Source organism: Muscardinus avellanarius, assembly GCF_963383645.1.
Source record: "Muscardinus avellanarius genome assembly, chromosome: 20".
Classification (NCBI taxonomy): Eukaryota; Metazoa; Chordata; class Mammalia; order Rodentia; family Gliridae; genus Muscardinus; species Muscardinus avellanarius.
Window position 1 is genome coordinate 20,235,085 of NC_137806.1, and position 19,556 is coordinate 20,254,640.

A 19,556-nucleotide genomic window follows, 5' to 3' on the forward strand; every position below is an offset into this window, starting at 1 on the left:
GTAGTTGAAGGATATGGAAAATGTTAGTACTGATTGGGATGCATTTGGGTAAGGTATTTTTTGTTCAAGATAGGAAATACTAAATGATTAAGAGAAAACATCCAGGAACACAGTAACTCTTTGTATGGAAGGAGTAACACTTTTAAATAGCCCAGGAAACATTTGGGCAGAGAGGTTGGGGCTGATGTAGAACTTTAAAACATCATTGCCATTACTTGTAGACAGACTGGTAGATTTGTAAACTTCAGTATAGATACTCAGGAAAGGAATTTGAGATGGATGTCTTTCATTCAGACTATATACCTTAGAAGTGTTTTCAGTAACTTTTTAGTATTGCAGTTGGTTTTAAGTAACTTTTTCCACTTCCAATCAACAAAAATAAATTGACATTACAAACAGGAGATTTTCGAAATTAATTCATTCATTTGAAATGAATACAGCTAAATTAGCTTTCACTGTCATGTTTGTCTTTATGAATTATTTATACCCAAGTTTCTTTGCTAAAACCTTTACAACAGTGGGGATAGTTCCTTTCTCTCATGTATACTAAAAAACAAAAACAAAATCAGTAAAGTGAATGCAGGGGAAGGGGCTGTTGTGCAATTCTAAAGTAAAGCCTGAAAAAGGACATTTTCCTCCTTTTATTCCATAGCATGACTAATCCTTCTAGATTAATATTTCCATCTATTGGCTGTATTTCTCCTCATAGATATCTGTAACACCACAAACTCAGTGTGTCCAAAATAAACACTGTACAACCTCTTTCTCCTTCTGAAGTCCTAGTTTCCTTTAAAACCATCTCCTTGGAAGTAGCTTGTATTTACCATTTCCTACGAGCTATTTTGGGTAAATAATAAATTCATATCTGCAAAGAAATATGGTTTTTGTTTTTGTATTTTTGTCACTGCTGCTAGCCTACTTCAAACGCATATTAATCTCTTGCCTGATCTATTACAAGACGTTCTTTACTTGGCTCATTACTGTAACTAATTAACCTTCCCAAGGGCTATTACAGGCAGTTCACTCTTGCTCAAAGAATTAAGTAGGATGAGAATAAACTATCTGGTAAATGATTATAGGTCGCCGATTGTATAATCTCAATAAATTTTAGCTCCTTCCCTGACCACTCAGTGTCCATATCTGCCAGAAGAAAGAAAGAGAAAAAAAAAACTCTATAAAACCTGTAATGACTTTCTATCATTACCAGACTAAGCATCTGACACGTAGACTGTTCATGTTAAAATAGATTATGTAAATTAAAAGTGACTTTGAGGATTAAGGACAACCAAATGAAACTGCAGAACACTCAACATTATGCATATATGTATTTAATAACTTACACATACTGGTAATATGCAGATAGCCTTAAAGTCTAGAGAAGTGGGTAAAATTAAAATTTATTTTTATAATGTGTGTGTGTGTGTGTGTTTGTGTGTGTGACTGGGATTGAACCAAGGTACATTATACCTTTGAGCTACATCCCCAGCCCTATTTTGTTTTTACTTTGAAACAGGGTTTCACTAGGCTAATGATAGCCTCATCCCTTGCTGAGGCTGTCCTTGAACCTTCGATCCTCCTGTCTCAGCTTCCCAAGTTCTGGGATTGCAAGTGTGTGCCATGATGCCTGGCTTTTTGTGTGTGTTTCTCTGTGTGTGTGGTACTGGGAAATGAACCCAGAGGCCTTCTGCCTCTAAGCCATAGCCTCAAACCTCCTTACACACACACACACACACACACACGCACACACACAGTTTCTAAATTGCTAAGGACCTCGCTGCATTAAGTTAATGTAGGGATATAACTCCGTGAGCTCGCCCCTCCAGTCCTCTTTCTGCCATCTCTTTACTTGCGGCCACAATGGTGCGTATGAACGTCCTGGCTGATGCTCTCAAGAGCATCAACAGTGCCGAGAAGAGAGGCGAACGCCAGGTCCCTATTAGGCCGTGCTCCAGAGTCATCGTCCGGTTTCTGACTGTGGTGATGAAGCACGGTTACTTTGGCGAATTTGAAGTCATCGATGACCACAGAGCTGGGGAAATGGTTGTGAACCTCACAGGCAGGTTAAACAAGTTTCATTGTGCTGACAACCTCAGCTGGCATCATGGACCACGAGGAAGCAAGATGGAAACACACAGGAGGGAAAATCCTGGGCTTCTTTTTCTAGGGATGTGAAACGTGTACAATAAAAGTCTCCATGGGGCCGGGCGCTTGTAATCCCCGCGCTTGGGAGGCAGAGACAGGAGGATCGCGCAGGTTCGAAGCCAGCCGCGCTGGCTTAAGCGACCCTGTTTCCAAATAAAAAATATAAAAATGGGTCTGGGAGTGTAGCCCAGAGGTAGAAGTGTTTCCAGGAACCCCAGTATCACCAAAAAATAAAAAGCCTCCATGGACTCCAGTAAAAAAAAAAAAAAAAAAAATGTTAATGTAGGAAGAGCCATCACAGTAAGAGACTGTGTTGAAGTGTGAGGCTTGGAATTTAAGCCTCGTTGCTGTTTCTGTCTGCAGCATCTTGGGCGTGGTGACTACCCCAGATGGCACCATCTGGCTTCTGGTTTTTTAAATGGTGCTAAAAATAACACTCCTTTTCTGCTTCAGTAATATTTTTTATAATCATTCTGAAGTGTTTTGGTGGTGATAAGGAATACTCTGTACTTGTGAAGTCTGAAAGGACTGCTTGAGAATACTGAAGAATACTTCTCCTTGGGACTGATTGATTACCTGAGAGAGGCCCAGACTGTTGCCACTCTGTTATTTTTTTCCCATAGGTTGAAGTAACTTTTATAGCTTAATATGCTGACTGAGGATTTATTGTTAGGCTGTATTTTATTTCTTTGGGGGGGTATTTATTTACTTATTTTTTGGTACTGGGGATTGAACCCAGTGACATTTTACCCCTGAGCTACACACTCAACCCTTCTTTATTTTTGGAACATGATTTTGCAAAGGTGTTAAAGGTCCCTTTAAATTACTGAGACTGACCTCCAACCTGCAGTCCCCCTGCCTCCTCTTTGCAAATATAGGGATTACTACTGCACCCAGCTATATTAGGCTGCTTTTAATTGAGTTTGACTAACTTGGTTAAATGAAGATTAGGAAATGAGGAACTGTCTTTCAGAATAGTAGCACGTCACCTTTTTAGCAACTAGCTATCCCTTTAAAAACTGAAGGGAAGCCGGGCGTGGTGGTGCATGCCTGTAATCCCAGTACTTGGGAGCCTGAGGCAGGAGGATGACAGGTTTGAAACCAGCCTCAGCAACTTAATGAGGCTTGCATCAACTTAGCAAGACTTTGTTTCAAAATAAAAAAATAAAATAGGGCTAGAGGTATAGCTAGGAGATAGAATCCTGCTGAGTTCAATCCCCAGCGCCACACACACAGAAAAAAAAAAAATTGGACAAAAGCTATAAAGATAAAAACATAAGGGAGCTAGCAGCTTAAATGCCTGAAGTTGTACGCAACTTTCAAAGGACCGATGTGGGGTGGTAGGTGGGGGCCAGGCTTTCCTCTTTTGTGTGAGGCGCTGTGACCCTTTTTGTCTGGCAACCCAGGTTAAATGCCCTTTTCATAGGAGAAACCAGAGGTATCTGGTTCTTAAGTATCTTCCGGTGGTTCTTATGCTTTTGAAGACTGCCGTTCCCTCGTGTTTAGAAGTTTGGGCATGCACATGCAGTTTATTTGGGGTTAGAGTCTTACTTTTACAAAGGAGATACAGAGCAGGGTGTGGTAGCGCACGCTTGTAATTCCAGCCTTTGAGAGGCTGAGACTTGAGGAGGATCGTGGTTCGCAGACAGCCTGAGCTACTTAGCGAGGCTCTTCGCAACTCGGTGAGACCCTGTTTCAAAAGATAAAAAGACTAAAAAATAGGACCAGGAGTGTAGCTCGGAGGTAGAATGCCCCCTGGGTTCCATCCCCAATACCGTGAAAAATAAAAAAAGAGGTACAGGCTGGGGTGTGGCGCAGTGGCAGAGCACCTGCCCAGTACAGGCTGGGGTGTGGCGCAGTGGCAGAGCACCTGCCCAGTACAGGCTGGGGTGTGGCTCAGTGGTAGAGCACCTGCCCAGCTTGTGTGGTGCTGGCCCAGTCTCCAACTCCACAAAAAGTTAAAAAAAAAAAAAAAAGGAAGGAGAAAGGCCAGGCAATTTGTGCCATTTTAGACAGTTTTTGTACATTCAGTGGAGCTGCTTGGTGGCCTAGACGTTATTTTAAGTGTTGGAATTAAAAGCTTTCCTTACATCAGCAAGTTTCTTCCTCTGATGTGTATTCTATAAATAGAAAGAAATGGGTATCTAGAAGATAGAAATCTACTAAAAATGTACTTTAACTGATTGTAGCTCATGCAGGTACAGACAGGTTGATTTTCAACCTTTGGTTAGCTTGCACAGTGGGAGCGTGGCAGACGTGAGCTGGCTCTAATTGGAATGGCTTCAAGGTCCTGCCTGAGTGTTTCCTAGGGCCTCTGCATGTATGAGCAGGGGCGGTCTCCCCAGATACTCACGTGGAGAAGAGGTTTGATGGTAGGTACATTTTTTTTTTTTTTTTTTTTTTTTGCTATTTAAGTACTTCAACTAGTGACCCATGAATAGTTGCTTAATTCAGAAAAACTATAGTTGAAGCCAATCTCATTATCTTACAGCGTGAACGTCTCATTGAGGACTGTAAAGACTAAGTAAGTTGAAAATGGAGAACCAGGAACCAACAGATTCTTCTCAGAATATGAAACCGTCTATTATTTCAGAAGAGGTAAAACTTGTCGCTCACTTTCCTTTCCCCTATGCACACAAGTCTGAATTTAAAAGAAATATGTTGGCTGGTTCTTATTTCAGATTATTGCATTTCATTTATGAAAGGTTGAAAGTAGAGTTAGGGAATTTCAGAGGGAGGTAAAAACACCACCCAGGTTATCAGAGACCGCTGCTTTATTCGGACCGGCACATGGCGTCAGCCGGCTGTGGGGGAAGCGACTGATGGCCACGCGTCTGGAGAGTTGTGCACAGTCCTGATCGGCCAGCTGAGTCACGTGGCGGATCGGAGGCACTGATGTTTTATAGGCATGCGATTCTCTCCCGACATCTGGAGTCTGTCTCACGATGTTTGGAGTCTCCAGGTACCTGGAGTCTCGCGATATCTCCGCTTCTGGCTTCCGGGGTTCCTCTTCCTGTGTTGTTGCGAGATCACGTGGGGGAGGGGAGGGACCGACTTAATTTAAACATTTGTCCAACTACCTTCCTGTGTGACAATAATAGTATATCCCTCTTTTTTTTTTTTTTTTTTTTTTTTGGTGGTACTGGGGTTCCTGGAAACCCTTCTACCTCCAGGCTATACTCCCACACCTATTTTTATATTTCTATTTGGAAACGGTCTCTTAAGCCAACAAGGCTGGTTTCGAGCCTGCGTGATCCTCCTTTCTCTGCCTCCCAAGCGCGGGGATTACAAGCGTGCGCCACCACGCCTGGCTCAATTTAGTTTTTAACGGGTCTTTTTTGCAATTGACAAATTTTAAATACTTCATCTTAGAACTCTGATCTTGACACCTTTCTGATATCCTTTTGATTTAAAATCTTTCCATGTTGGCCTCAGCTACTTAGTGAGACCCTCTGCAACTTAGTGCGACCTTGTTTCAAAATAAAGAATACAGTAGAGCTGGGGATGTAGCTGGAGGTAGAATGTTCCTGGGTTCAACTTCTAGTACTGAAAAAAAAATTTTTTTTCCATGTTGTCTGTGAACAGATCTGCTGATAATTTTTATGTTGGTGCTGGCAAGAAGTGGAAGATAGAATATTAAGAAAAAGGTACAGCCGGGCATGGTGGCGCACACTTGTAATCCCCATGCTTCGGAGGCTGAGATGGGAGGATCGCACAAGTTCAAAGCCAGCCTCAGCTACTTAGTGAGGCTCTCAGCAACTGAGTGAGACCCTGTTTCCAAATAAAGTATAAAATAGGTCTGGGAGTGTAGTCTGGAGATAGAAAAGCCCCTGAGTTCTACCCTCAGTACCTCCCAAAAAAAAGAAAGAAAAGAAAAAGGCTACTTTGAAGTGTGCAGTGAACGTTCCCCTGAGTTCAGTATAATGCCATAGGTAGGTCAGGCCTCTTACTTTAGGAAACTCCTCAGTGTCTAGACGGAACAGTCCTGGGGTGCCTGTCTTAGACTGGGTGAAGAGTCCATGTGTCGGGATTGGGAATCCCATCATTGGCCCGATTGCCCCACGGTGAGCTTTCCTGTGTAATCATCGGCAGGAAAGTACCATGGATGAATTTTTATACATTTAGCACAGCTGTGTGGCTAGCGCCAGATGGAGGACAGAACTTGAGGAGTATCGCAGAAGACACCTCACCCCTGGGCACCCTTCCCCACTTCCCCTGTCCAGCATCACTTTCCTAATTGGTTCTGAGGCTTGAACCCAGGGTCCTCCCTCACGTCAAGTGTGCGCTCTACCACTGAGCTGCAACTTGACCCTCCACTACCAGTTCTAGACTATTGTTAATTTTCACCTCGCAATCCCACCTCAGCAACTCCGACAAAACCCACAGCTATCCTCTAGAAAACAATTTTGAATACTTACTCAAAACTTGCCCACAAATTTTTGGGAGGGAAGTATGATTACTGGGCAAGGGGCACATAAAGAAAATCTAAAAGGAAAAAAATACCCTTTTATTATTTATTTATTTGTGTGTGTGTGTGTGTGTGTGTGTGTGTGTGTGTGTGAGAGAGAGAGAGAGAGAGAGAGAGAGAGAGAGATACTGGGGGTGGAACCCAGAGGCTTTTCTATCTCTGGGCTATACTCCCAACCTATTTTATATTTTATTTGGAAACAGGGTCTAAGTTGCTGAGAGCCTAAGTAGCTGAGGCTGGCCTCGAACTATGATCCTCCTGTCTCAGCCTCCCAAGCGCTGGAATTACAAGTGTGTGCCACCACTCCCGGCAAAAAAAATACCGTTTTAGACAAAAAGTGATTAATAATAATAATAATAATAATAGTATTTGGCTTGAAAATTTCCCAAATGACTGTATGATCACCTTTTAGTTAATTTCAGAAGGAAAATGGGTCAAGCTTGAAAAAACAACTTACATGGATCCTACTGGTAAAACGAGGTAAACTTTTTCTTCCTTTATAAAATGATCAGTATTTGGGCTCTCTGGGTCTCAAGTTGAGTGTTTGGAATGAATTCTGATGTTTCTTCATTATAAACTCTTTTAAGTAAAGAACCTAACGCAACTGTTTTTCCACTGCTAGGTTTGGATTATTGATCATCTCGGAATAAAACTGGGTCATAAATATGTTGCTGTAACCATTTCCCCCAGTACACTTGTATAGACCTTAAACTTTGGGGCCAAACCTAAGTTCTCAAGGTGGTAGAATAGCTAACAGTACATACTGCTTCCGTTTAATAAAATCAATTTTCAAATCTCTAAATTAAAACCATGTGTTCTGTGTTACCTGGTATAAAACCATTTATATAAAGGCTAATGTAGCAACGAGAGAACCCTGTGTTCCACTGTCTCGGTCACAGAAAAAAGAATATGGAATTAATTTTAGAAGTGTAAAAGCATACTGGTAGTAAGTCCCGATACTGACATTCAAGGTAGCTGTCTTTGTTGCCATCCTAACTCGTGAGTTGGTGGACCAGAGGGGAGAAAGCAAGAGAGCAAACCAGGATCTCCTGCAACAAAAAAGACTGAGGAATGAGTAATTTAAGTGGAAACATGAAAAACTTTCATGATAGTGTACTCCCTCAGGAGTTTTAAAACAGGAGACAGTCTCCAGGAGGGTGTAGCCGTGGGTTTAGCTTGTTGGCAAGTAGAGACTAAGGTTTTCTCACCCCAGTGAAAATGATCCTCAAGGCGTCTGCTGGCGCTCTCGTGGGGCATTCTTGTTCCAGCGTTTCTTATAGACGCATTTATACCTTATTTCTCTCACTGTGTGGTGCGGTACGGCTCACGCTCCTCACCTGGACCACCGTAATGATGCTACTCTCTCTCTCCCCTTATTCCTAGTGTGCTGGGGATGGGACCTTCAGTGCGTCACCCGGCACTGCCTCCTTCAGTCTTTAGGACTAACCTTAAGACCCAACAGAGAGCTGTGCCACAGGTGTTTGTCTCTTGCAGTCTGTGTTCTTACTCATCCGAAGCTGCTTGTTGGTTGGCTTCTTGGCACTAACAGGAATGTTGGGCTGCTGTGAGTTGTCATAGGACTCTTGATTTCACAAGTTCATTTGGACACATTTGCTCTTTAGAATGTGGGTGCAGTGCTGAAAGACGGACAGTTTGTAGGGAATGTTTGGGGTTTTTAAATGTTTTTATCTTTTGTGGTACTGGGGATGGAACCCAGGGGATTCTACCTCTGAGGTACCCTCCCAGACCTGTTTTATATTTTATATGGAAACAGGGTCTCACTAAATTGCTGAGAGCCTCACTAAAGTAGCTGAGGTTGGCTTCGAACCTGCATGAACTTCCTGTCTTGGCCTCCCAAGTGCTGGGATTACAAGTGAGCGCCACCACGCCCGGCATTATCATTTTTTAAGCCAGATTAAGTATCTAAAAAAAAATTTACAGAAATGTTGCAAGGTCAAGAGTTGGGACCACCAGATTAAAAGACATGAGCAAGAGGGTTCCTCAGAGTAGCACATGTTATGACTCTTAGTTTTATTTTCTTACTTATTTGTTTTTGATACTGGGGGTTGAACCCAGGGGCATTATGCCTCTGAACTATACCTCTAGCCCTTTTTTATTTTTTTATTTTGAAACATGGTCTTGCTAAGCTGCTGAGGCTGGCTTCAAATCTGCCGTCCACCTTTCTCAGCCTCCTAAGTACTGGGATTGTAGGTGTGTGCCACCACGTCTGGCCGTCTTATAACTCTTACTACTGGAATGCTAATATTGACTCCTCTCTTAGCAAATCCCCAGATCATCCAGGGATCTCCTTGTTCTCTCTCTCTCTCTCTCTCTCTCTCTCTCTCTCTCTCTCTTTCTCTCTCTCTCTCTCTTTCTCTCTCTCTCTCTCTCTCTTTCTCTCTCTCTCTCTCTTTCTCTCTCTCTCTCTCTCTCTCTCTCTCTCTCTCTCTCTCTCTCTTTGGAGGGGGTTACCGGGGATCGAACCCAGTAGCATTATATCACTGAGCTACACACACCCCCCAGCCCAATTTTTTAGTCTTTTTTTTTTTTTTTTTTTTTGGTGGTACTGGGCTTCCTGGAAACCCTTCTACCTCCGGGATACACTCCCAGACCTATTTTATATTTTTATTTGGAAACAGAGTCTCTTAAGCCAGCGTGGCTGGCTTCAAACCTGCGTGATTCTCCTGTCTTCGCCTCCCAAGCGCGGGGATTACAAGCCTGCACCACCACACCCAGCCATCTTTTTAATTTTGAAACAGGGTCTCACTGAGTTGCGAAGGGTCTCACTAAGTAGATGAGGCTGTCCGTGAACCGCTATCATCTGGTCTCAGCCACCACACCCAGCTACTTCTTTTTGAAATTATTTGCTTCTCTGCTCCCATTTTTTACCACTGCTTTTCTCCTATATAAAGGATGAGAGAATAAAGGGGGAAATTTCCTGTTTTGCCCTTCCTGTAAAAAGCATGTTTTTTTCCTGTAACTACACGCTTAATGTAACTCTGCCCAGTGTTACTGTAAGAAGATGTAGAATAGTATAACTGTTACCAAAACTTGACACCAATCACTAACAATGAGTAAAGCCATAGAAAGAAGCAGGAATTTGCTGTTATTCACATTACTGTTTTCTCTAGGGTCCTCCAACACTTGATGTGTGCAAAGTAAAATGACTAATTCCTCGATTACTACATGAGAAGATGCATTATAGGCCGTGCATTTAAACTCCAGTGTAAGCCGGGCGCGGTGGGCACGCTTGTAATCCCAATATTCGGGAGGCTGAGACCGGAGGATCGCGGTTCAAGGACAGCCTCAGCTACTTAGTGAGGCCCTCCGCAACTTAATGAGACCCCGTTTCAAAATAAAGAATAAAAAATTGGGCAGGGGGTGTAGCTTGGAGGTCAAATGCCTCTGGGTTCCATTCCCAGACCCTCCAATAAATAAATAAATAAATAAATAAATAAATAAATAAATAAATAAATAAATAAATCCAGTGTAGATAACCTCAATTGTTCACATGGTGCTGGGCTCTTCCGTTCTTGGTGATCGCGCTGGGGTTTCCTTGGGCTTTGCATCCCTGCTCCGTGGCCTGCACTTGCCAGCTGTGCTGCTTCCCCACAGCTGGGTGATGCAGACTGCCGGGCTTGGGAAGCGGCATCACATGTGCTCAGATGGGCACCAGGGCATCAACAGGACGTGGCAGCCGTTTTCTTTGGTAATTTCAGAAACTGTAAGTGTCGTTGGCTTTTTTAAAAAAACACAGATCTTTATTTTTCTGGTCTTCTGGACAGTATCCTTAGCACATTTGCATGCACTGCATTTATCAAGTTCTGGTTGTACACTGAAAACCTGAGGTCATTCTCCCCTTTAGCCCTACTGACTCTTTATTTTTTTTTTCCTCTGCCCGAACAGAACCTGGGAAACAGTGAAACGCACAACCAGGAAGGGACAGTCTGCCGATGGTATGGCTCTTCTATGCACTTTATTGTAGGGGTATTGAGTCCAGCCGGAGACCTCAGAGCAGAGCTCAATCTTTAAATCTATAGATTTGTTTTTGCCATGCTATAGTACTAAATCAAACTTTTTTTATATAAATAACTTCTGGCTCCTGTTTTCTCAGAAAAGATGTACTAATATTTATCACTAAAGACAGTTTAATTTGCAGCTCTACCCTGTGTCTGCGTATCTCAAGGCTTCTAGAATCCTTCATACTTGGTTCAAAGGATCCGTGTGGGAGCTTCAGCTTGGTGAACTGGTCAGCCACACCTTCACGCTGACTTGCTTTATAAACTGATGGGGGAGCCGGGCGTGGTGGCGCACGCTTGTAATCCCCGCGCTTGGGAGGCGGAGACAGGAGGATCGCGCAGGTTCGAAGCCAGCCACGCGCACTGGCTTAGGAGACCCTGTTTCCAAATAAAAATGTAAAAATAGGTCTGGGAGTGTAGCCCGGAGGTAGAAGGGTTTCCAGGAACCCCAGTACCACCAAAAAAAAAGTAAAAATAAATAAATAAATAAACTGATGGGGGAGTGGGATTGGGGCAGGCCTGTTGCTGCAGTCCACTTGGCCCTCCCTGTGAGAGTGGCTGACTGGCAGACCCGGGAACCACTCCTGCAAGTCGCCTCTTGCATCGGGAAGCTGAGCAGTAGGCCTTCCCTGTTTTTCTTCTGCTCTGGTTTCTGTTTTTACTGAACGGAGCAGCCAGGCTGCAGCTGCTGTTCTTGCCTGACGCAGAAGCACTCAGGAGAGCCCCAGTTCTCCCGGATGCTCTTCGTTTTCCACCACCCAGGGGCTGCCTCTTTTTGTTTTGTTTTGATTAAAGCCAAAGTAAGTTGGGAGAAAGATCTTGGGCCTAACACAATCAAGTCAGTTTCGTTAACGTGTTCTAGAAATGGTGGCACTTTCTTGGTTTGTTGCTCAAAGGAAAGCAGGAATGCAGATCACTGAATTAACCAGCAGCCCTACTGCTGCGCGCTGAGGGAAGGTTCCGTGTAAAAACTTCTGGGTTTTATTTTTTAAGGAATTGTGGCTGGGTCAGGTATGGTGGCACAATCCCATAACCCCAGAACTTGGGAGCCTGAGGCAGGAGGATCATGAATTTGATGCCAGCCGAGGCAACATGGCAAGACCCTACTAAAAAAGAAATAGGAAGAGAAAGAGAAAGAAAACTTGTGATAACCAAAATGACCTTTTTATTAAAAAAATTCAATTATAGAAGTGTTATAATTTTTTCATCAATTACAGTTTTAAACAAGAATATCTTGCAAAGTTAACTACTAGTACTATAGGTTATGTTTACTTCTTATCACTATTGCAAATCACACTTGATTTTGGATACAGAGTTTGGTAAACTCTGGGGGTTCAGTTGAATTTCTCCAAACTAACTGCTGGTCCGGCTGACCTTTCTTTGGGGTTTCCTTGGTTTTGTTTCTTGGTGACAGGTGTATCGATCATCCCGGTGCTGCAAAGGACTCTTCATTACGAGTGTATTGTTCTGGTCAAACAGTTCCGACCACCAATGGGTGGCTACTGCCTAGAGTTTCCTGCAGGTGAGTAATTAAGCATCGCGTGCCTCTCTGGGGCCATCTGAGAACTGCAGTGCTTACACATCTTACCACCTTTTTATCTGTCCATGGTGGATTAAACAGAACAATTTCTGTAGTGGGGCTTCTCCATGCCACTCGCCACACGCCAGGGATGCGCTGAGCCCAAGAAGACAGTGCAAGGCTCTGCTGCAGCCTGCCTTTCCACCCCCCCCCCACACACGTACACCTCTGCCACGTTCTTTCCAGCCTGAGTAATCGCTGATCCTTAGTTTGTCAACTTATTAAATTTCCTGTCACTAGCGATATGCCCCTGGTAAATTCACAGTAACAAGTAGGGCAGGTTTTTAACTCCAAAAGCTATGAATGGAAATGTTAGCCCGCTCTGCCATATATAAACAGGCAAAGGAAACGGTCTCTAAGTTTCAGCTAGAATTTTATTTTCAACTACACAGAGCTATCCAGAACTGAATGCACCATTATAGAGTTCTGCTAGATTATCCCTATCTGAAGAGCTTCTCCTTCACTGGACATCCATGGCTAGAGTGCTGTGCTTGTAAAGCCCAGCTCGCGGGAGTGGGGGTGTGGCTTCCTGGTGGAGCACATGCTCAGCACAGGCCCCGGGTTCAGTCTACACGGCCAAGCTCACAGTAACACATAGCTAACACTGCCTTTTTCCTCATTTACTTGCCATTTTACTAAAGATATTAGTAACATTAAAGTAACTGGCTAGCCTATATTTCACTTTTCATTGACATTGTTTTATTCCATTCAGGACAAAGAATCTCAGTTGCAACTCAGTGAGACCCTGTTTCAAAAATAAAGAATAGCCAGGCGTGGTGGCGCACACTTGTAATCCCTGCACTTGGGAGGCTGAGACAGGAGGATCACGCAGGTTCAAAGCCAGCCTCGCTGACTTAAGAGACCCTGTTTCCAAATAAAAATATAAAAAATAGGTGTCTGGGAGTGTAGCCCAGAGGTAGAAGGGTTTCCAGGGACCCCAGTACCACCAATAATAATAATAATAATAATAATAATAATAATAATAGATAAAATAAAGAATAAAAACAAAATTAGGGCTGGAAGTGTTGCTCAGAGGTAGAATGCCCCTGGGTTCTATCCCAGTACTGGGGAAAAAAAAAAAAGAGTGAAAATGGGGCTGGGTTACTATAGCTCAGCAGCAGAGTGCCCCTGGGTTCAATCCCCAGTACCACACACAACAACCCTAATCCGTTTGCTCTTTCCTGTCATTTCACTACAAGACCTCAGTATTTTTCTGTCCAGAAAGGTAAGATAAGTAAAACTGTGACTGTCGTACATACAAGGGAACAGAAAAAAATTTGCAAGTTTCCTGCGCAGTTGTCACTAGCTGGTTCCAAAACCTAGGTTTTTTTGGCCACACCATGTCATTTTTCCTCACAAACGCTGCCCGTACTGTACATAAACACTGTGGGTTTGAAAACAGTCTCTACCTCAGTAAGAGGAGTGGATGGTGCCTCTCAGAACGTACTGCATCTGCACAGGGTTTTATTAGTTTGCCCTTTTTTGGTCAGTGTTCCTGTAAGACCATTTTACCCCATCCTCTGACTCACCTAACACGACAGAGCAGCAGCCGTGTCAGGAGAGGCTCAGGGCATCTCACAGTGTTTGGACTTGCAGGCCTCATAGACGACAACGAGAGCCCTGAAGCCGCTGCTCTCCGGGAGCTGGAGGAGGAGACCGGCTACAAAGGCGACGTCGCCGAATGTTCTCCAGGTCTGTCCCGCCTTCCCAGTGCGCACTCGGGACCGTCTGCTGACGGTTAACGAAGCGGTCAGTTCCTCATAGAGTTCAGATGGCTCTTATTTGAGCCATGGAAGAGAACAGATCAAGATTGATCATTATTACCTAAATGTGGTGGTCCAGTACATGGGATGCTGAGACAGGAAGATCGCAGGTTCCAGGTCAGCCTCAGCAGCTTGGCAAGATCCTGTTTGAAAATAAAAAATAAAAAGGGCTGCAGGTGTAGCTCAGAGGTGGAACATCCCTAGTACCGAACAAACAAAAAGGATCGGTCCCTGTCTAAAAGTGAAAAACCTTTCCTCTTTCGGAGCAAAATTGTGAAGCTGTTGCTTCAGGGTTTCCCACACTTCTTAAGCTTTTTCTTGGAACTTGTCAATTCCAGCTAACCTCTCAGACTTACCAAACCTGATTCGGGAACTCTGGAAAAATGCAAGATATATATATATATATATGTTGAAAAAATCATAGTACATGTATGCTCTGCAGTCCTATAGCATAGTCTGAACATGATAACTGTAGTTTCCCTGCATCGTTTTTACGTTAACTGTGAATTCTGAGAGAGACAAATGACCCACGAGACTGGAGCATCTGGCTGGTTTCTCAAGGTGAATTGTGGCTTCTCTCCATAGCCGTGTGCATGGATCCAGGTTTGTCTAACTGTACCACACACGTCGTGACAGTAACCATCAATGGTGACGATGCAGAAAATGTAAGGCCGAAGCCGAAGCCAGGTAAGTGTGTCGGCCGCCTTCAGGGGGATGGGGTTGTAGTATCTTTTAACCTCGCTGCTTGTCTGAGTTTTGATTTGTTAGGAAAGAATCAGTCTCATGTTGAAAGCGACATAGCCTCTTATAGATGTTCTTGTCTTTTTTTTTTTTTTTTTTTGTGTGTGTGTGTGTGTGTGTGTGATACTGGGGTTCCTGGAGACCCTTCTACCTCTGGGCTACACTCCCAGACACCTATTTATTTTTTATATTTTTATTTGGAAACAGGGTCTCTTAAGCCAGTGATCCCTCTGTCTCTGTCTCCCAAGTACGGGGATTACAAGCGTGTGCCGCCACGCCCGGCTTTATGATTTTTTATAAATATCAAATTTCCACTTTTTTTGTATGAAGGCGAAGTGGCACATTGCCTTCATACAAAAAAATGTGGATCATGTTGACAGTGGTGTATATTCACACAGTACGTGGCACCCTCCCCCTGCCCCCGCTTCCCCTTTGCCCTCCTCCCAGTACTGAGTGTCCAGGTTAACAATGTTATACTCACATGTACCCACATATTGGAATGTTGCTTTTCCATTAATAAACCTCAGCCTCTTCCTCCCCTACCTAGACTATGCTTTAAATTTTGCTGTTGAACATTTGATTTGGAGGATAATTTTGTACTGTTGGAATTTGTTTAAGAATACTATAAGTCAGTATATACAACATACAATACTATGGTGTCTGTTCGAGTCAGTAAGTCTTGCATTAAAGTCTTCCAGGATATCACTGCTCTGGGCCTTGCTAAAGCATCCCTCTTTTCTTTGTTTTCAGGGGATGGAGGTACGTCTTGCGCCCCGGCGGCTGCCCACGTGCACGGCTTAGCGCAGTGGTAACGGCCACAGGCCCTGGGGTTGGTCTGGGGCTCTGCTTCTTTAGCCCTGGGGTTGGTCTGGGGCTCTGCTGCTTCTTTACCCTGTTTTCACTCACACTTGTTTGTTTAGAATTTGTGGAAGTGATTTCTGTACCAAAGAATGACCTGCTGAGTAGACTCGATGGTAAGCATTCTTGAGTTTATTCCCACCTTCGCTTGTTGTCCTTGTCCCCATTAACAGCAAGTGGGGATGGCATGTAATTCCATTTCCTTATCTTCTTTATCTCATTAATGTCAGATACCTAGAAACTGTTGTGAAACTGCAGTTGTCCTTTACTGATTTCCCTCCGTGCTGGCATAGAACTTGAAAATATAAGCAAAGCATCCTATGCTAAGTGAAAACTTTTAGTGGGGCTTTTTAATTTTTTTCTTCAGAATGGTCATGATTATATTCTGTGGATTAGCCAAAACTATACTTTTTTTTTTTTTTGCAGGTCTGGGGATGGAACCCAGGGGCATTCTACCTCAAAGCTACACCCCTAGCCCTATTTTTGAAAAGGGGCCTAAGTTGCGGAGGGCCTAAGTAGCTGAGGCTGTCCACGAACCGCGATCCTCCCAAATGCTGGGATTACAAGCGTGCACCACCACGCCCGGCTTATAATTTTAACCTTTAATCCATAAAATGAAAAAGGATTAGTAGCAATATCTTAGCTTTTCCTCAACAGTGCTAGTATTTGGATAGTTCTTGGTGCAGGGTATAAGTTAAAGGAGAATCTTTTTCTACACGATCTTTATTTTTACATACTGTATTGGTGCATTGTAGTCTCACATAATGTGTCGTTCACGGTGACACGCGTGCACACAGGAAAACCTAAGGATATTCCTGCGAGTGTTTAAGTATCTACTGAACACTAAATGTGATAAACTGATAAATCATAATGAACCAAACGATCTGTTTGACCTTAGTAAATCAGTGGTCATGTGATTACACTGTGGTGAGATGGTCTCACGTGGATTTTATAAAACTTTTGTTATGTACCAAGATGTCATTTGATACAACTAACTGCCCTTGGCAGACACTATTAGTGTTGATACGATACGGCATGAGCCTTTTCAGTAGCCACTGTGCCGCCTGGAGAGAGCTCCGCTCACTCAAAGCAGCAGAGCCTTTCACAATTTGAGTATTTGGTTGTATTTCAAATTGAACCTAATTTTTCTGCTTGTAATCCCAGTACTGGTGTGGGAGGCTGACACAGGAGGATCACAGGTTCAAAGCCAGTCTCAGCAACATTAGTGAGGCTTTTAACTTAGCAAGACCCTGTTTCCAAATAAGAAATAAAATAGGAGCCAGGCATGGTGGCACATGCTTGCAATCCCAGTACTTGAGAGGCTGAGACAGGAGGATTGGAGTTCATGGACAGCCTTAGCTTAGAACTTCTGCAACTTAGTGAGACCTTGTTTAAAAATAAAGAATGAAAAATAGGGCTGGGTGTAGCTTGGATTTAGAACGCCCCTGGATTCCATCTCCAGGGCCACAAAATAAATAAATAAATAAATAGGGCTGGTGGTGTAGCTCAAAGGTAGAATGCCCTTGGTTGAATCCCCAGTACCAAAAAATGTAAAATAATTTGTCTAGGCTTGTTCCCAAACAAGTAGCTAGGAAAAAAGAGTCAGTCTGACAACCCCCATCAGAATCCATTAGCAGTTCTCCTTAACACCCACTGTAAAGCATTCTGAGACCACATTCTTGGTTGTGTTGTTCCAGGCCTAACATACACATGGTGGAGCCTACAAAGGGGAAATGTGACACTCTAGCAGTGGAAAATACACCTGAATCCCTAAATAAGATTCTGTATAATCCTCACCTTAAGAGTCTCAGAAAACCTAGGCCCTACCTGAGCTGTGAAGTATAACAGCTGGATCTGTAAACTTGCTTTGCTGTCTGAACTTGGGGAATCATCCTCTGTAGTGTTCTTGTCTTGTGCTGGGAACGTGATCTTGCTTTTCTGTCCTTTATTCTTCCTCTAGTTAGAACTTTGAAAGCAGAAAATGTATCGCCAGCATCTGGCTCAGGGACTGGCATCTCACGGCCCCTCAGTAACGCCTGAGCTGTCTCAGCCACTGCCTGACTGCGCTAAGTTGTGTTCTTTGCTTCCCGCAGCTCTGGTGGCTGAAGAGCACCTCACAGTGGATGCCCGAGTATACTCGTACGCCCTGGCGCTGAAGCATGCCAACACTAAGCCATTCGAAGTGCCCTTCCTGAAATTTTAAGGCCAAAGAGGATCCTGGCCTTGTTTTTTATAAACGAAACCATCAGGCCTTCTTCACAAAGACTTTGCATTCACCTTAGTTTAATGTAGATTTGAAATTAGCGTTTTCATAAAATAAAAGCAGCACAGAATGCATGCGGTGGTATGGAATCATGATCACAGGCAGGCTGTAACCTAAATTTGTTAAACTCTAGCAAATAATGACAATGGATATATATGCAGAAATGCTACTCCGATTTTTTGTTTGTACCTCAACTAGTTTTTAAACCTACTACAGAAGATAGAGTATTTTCATGGGAAAGCAAACAACTCAAAAATTCGGTCAACTCTTGCCATTTTCAGCATCTAAAAGAAAAATTCCATTGCTAGGTATGCAGATAGCTATTTTCTATACTAGTATTTTTAGTTTTTTAAAAAGCAAGGGACTTCCTTAGCCTCTACTAGTTGAATTATTTGCTAAGTCAAATTCAGCTGGGTAGTTCACTATTTAAAATTAAATAGAAAATAACATTTTTATAAGTATTAATATTTAGTATTAATGTCAGTACTAAATATTAAGTATTAATATTTAGCCACCTAACTACTGAAGCCTAACCAACTCTTGGATAATGAAAAATAGGTGATTCTAGCCAGGGCGTGGTGGCGCACACTTGTAATCCCAGCATTTAGGAGGCTGAGACAGGAGGATCATGGTTTAAGGACATCCTCAGCTACTTAGTGAGGTCCTCTGCAACTCAGTGAGACCCTATTTCACAAAATAAAGAATAAAAAAATAGGGCTGCTGGGGGTGTAGCTTGGAGGTAGAATGCCTCAGGGTTCCATCGCCAGTACTGCAAAAAAAAAAAAAAAAAACACCTCAAAAGGTTTAGCCAGGCATGGGCGCACACACCTATACTCCCAGTACTTGGAAATGTTCAAGACCAGTCATGTTTCAACATAAATAAATAAATAGGGCAGGGCACAGGGGGAATAACTCAGAGGTAGAAAGCCCCTGGGTTCAATCCCCAGTACCAAACAAACAAAAAAGGTTTCCTGTAAATGCCATGTTGCTACTCCCCCCCACCCAAAAGGAAAATATATCAGCTGTAATTAACACTGGGCCCATATTGCTGGCAATGTTCCAAGGCCCCACAGAGATACCATTTGGCCTCTACTACTACCCTGCCAGCCTTTGTTTTTATCCGTCTTGCCCTGTAGTTTGGCTTTGTGATTCTAAGCTAAATAAGACATACTTCCTACACTGAGAAAGTAGATGACAGAGCCAGGGGTGGTGGCGCATGCTTGTTATGTCAGCATTTGGAAGGCTGAGATAGGAGGATCCGGGTGGTACTGGGCCTTCTACTTCCAGGCTACAACCCCAGACCTATTTTTAGATTTTATTTGAAAACAATCTCACTAAATTGCTGAGAGCCTCATTAAGCTGCTGAGGCTTGCTTCAAACCTGCAATCCTGTCTCAGCCTCCCAAGTGTTGGGATTAAAAGTGTGCACTACCATGGCCAGCTCAAAAATATCTTTTAAAAATCAAACTTGAAGCCAGGCATGGTGGTGCACACTATTGTAATCCCAGCGTTTGGGAGGCTGAGACTGGAGGCTTCACGATTCATGGACAGCCTCAGCTACTTAGGCCCTTCGCAACTCAGACCCTGTTTCAAAATAAAGAATAAAAAATTGGGCAGGGGGTGTAGCTCAGAGGTCAAATGTCTCTGGGTTCCATCCCTAGACCCGCAAAAAAAAAATAAAAATTAAACTTATTCTTTTGCTTTTGAAAATAAAGCACATACTC

General features: G+C 43.3%; 1 protein-coding gene and 1 pseudogene across 2 annotated transcripts; both read left to right on the forward strand.

The window, feature by feature from the left end:
- Window positions 1-1,857: 1,857 nt before the first annotated feature.
- On the forward strand, window positions 1,858-2,164 carry LOC308277778 (small ribosomal subunit protein uS8-like; annotated as a pseudogene). The gene has a single exon. The product of its transcript is annotated as a small ribosomal subunit protein uS8-like (transcript).
- A 2,513-nt stretch (window positions 2,165-4,677) lies between these two features.
- NUDT5 (nudix hydrolase 5) lies at window positions 4,678-17,773 on the forward strand (the record flags this gene model as incomplete). The annotated part of the gene is made up of 8 exons (XM_080717111.1): window positions 4,678-4,740; window positions 7,023-7,090; window positions 10,517-10,566; window positions 12,044-12,151; window positions 13,805-13,900; window positions 14,557-14,658; window positions 15,633-15,686; window positions 17,664-17,773. 8 exons carry the CDS (start codon window positions 4,678-4,680, stop codon window positions 17,771-17,773), a joined length of 651 nt encoding a protein of 216 aa, XP_080573237.1.
- Between the last annotated feature and the right edge of the window lie 1,783 nt (window positions 17,774-19,556).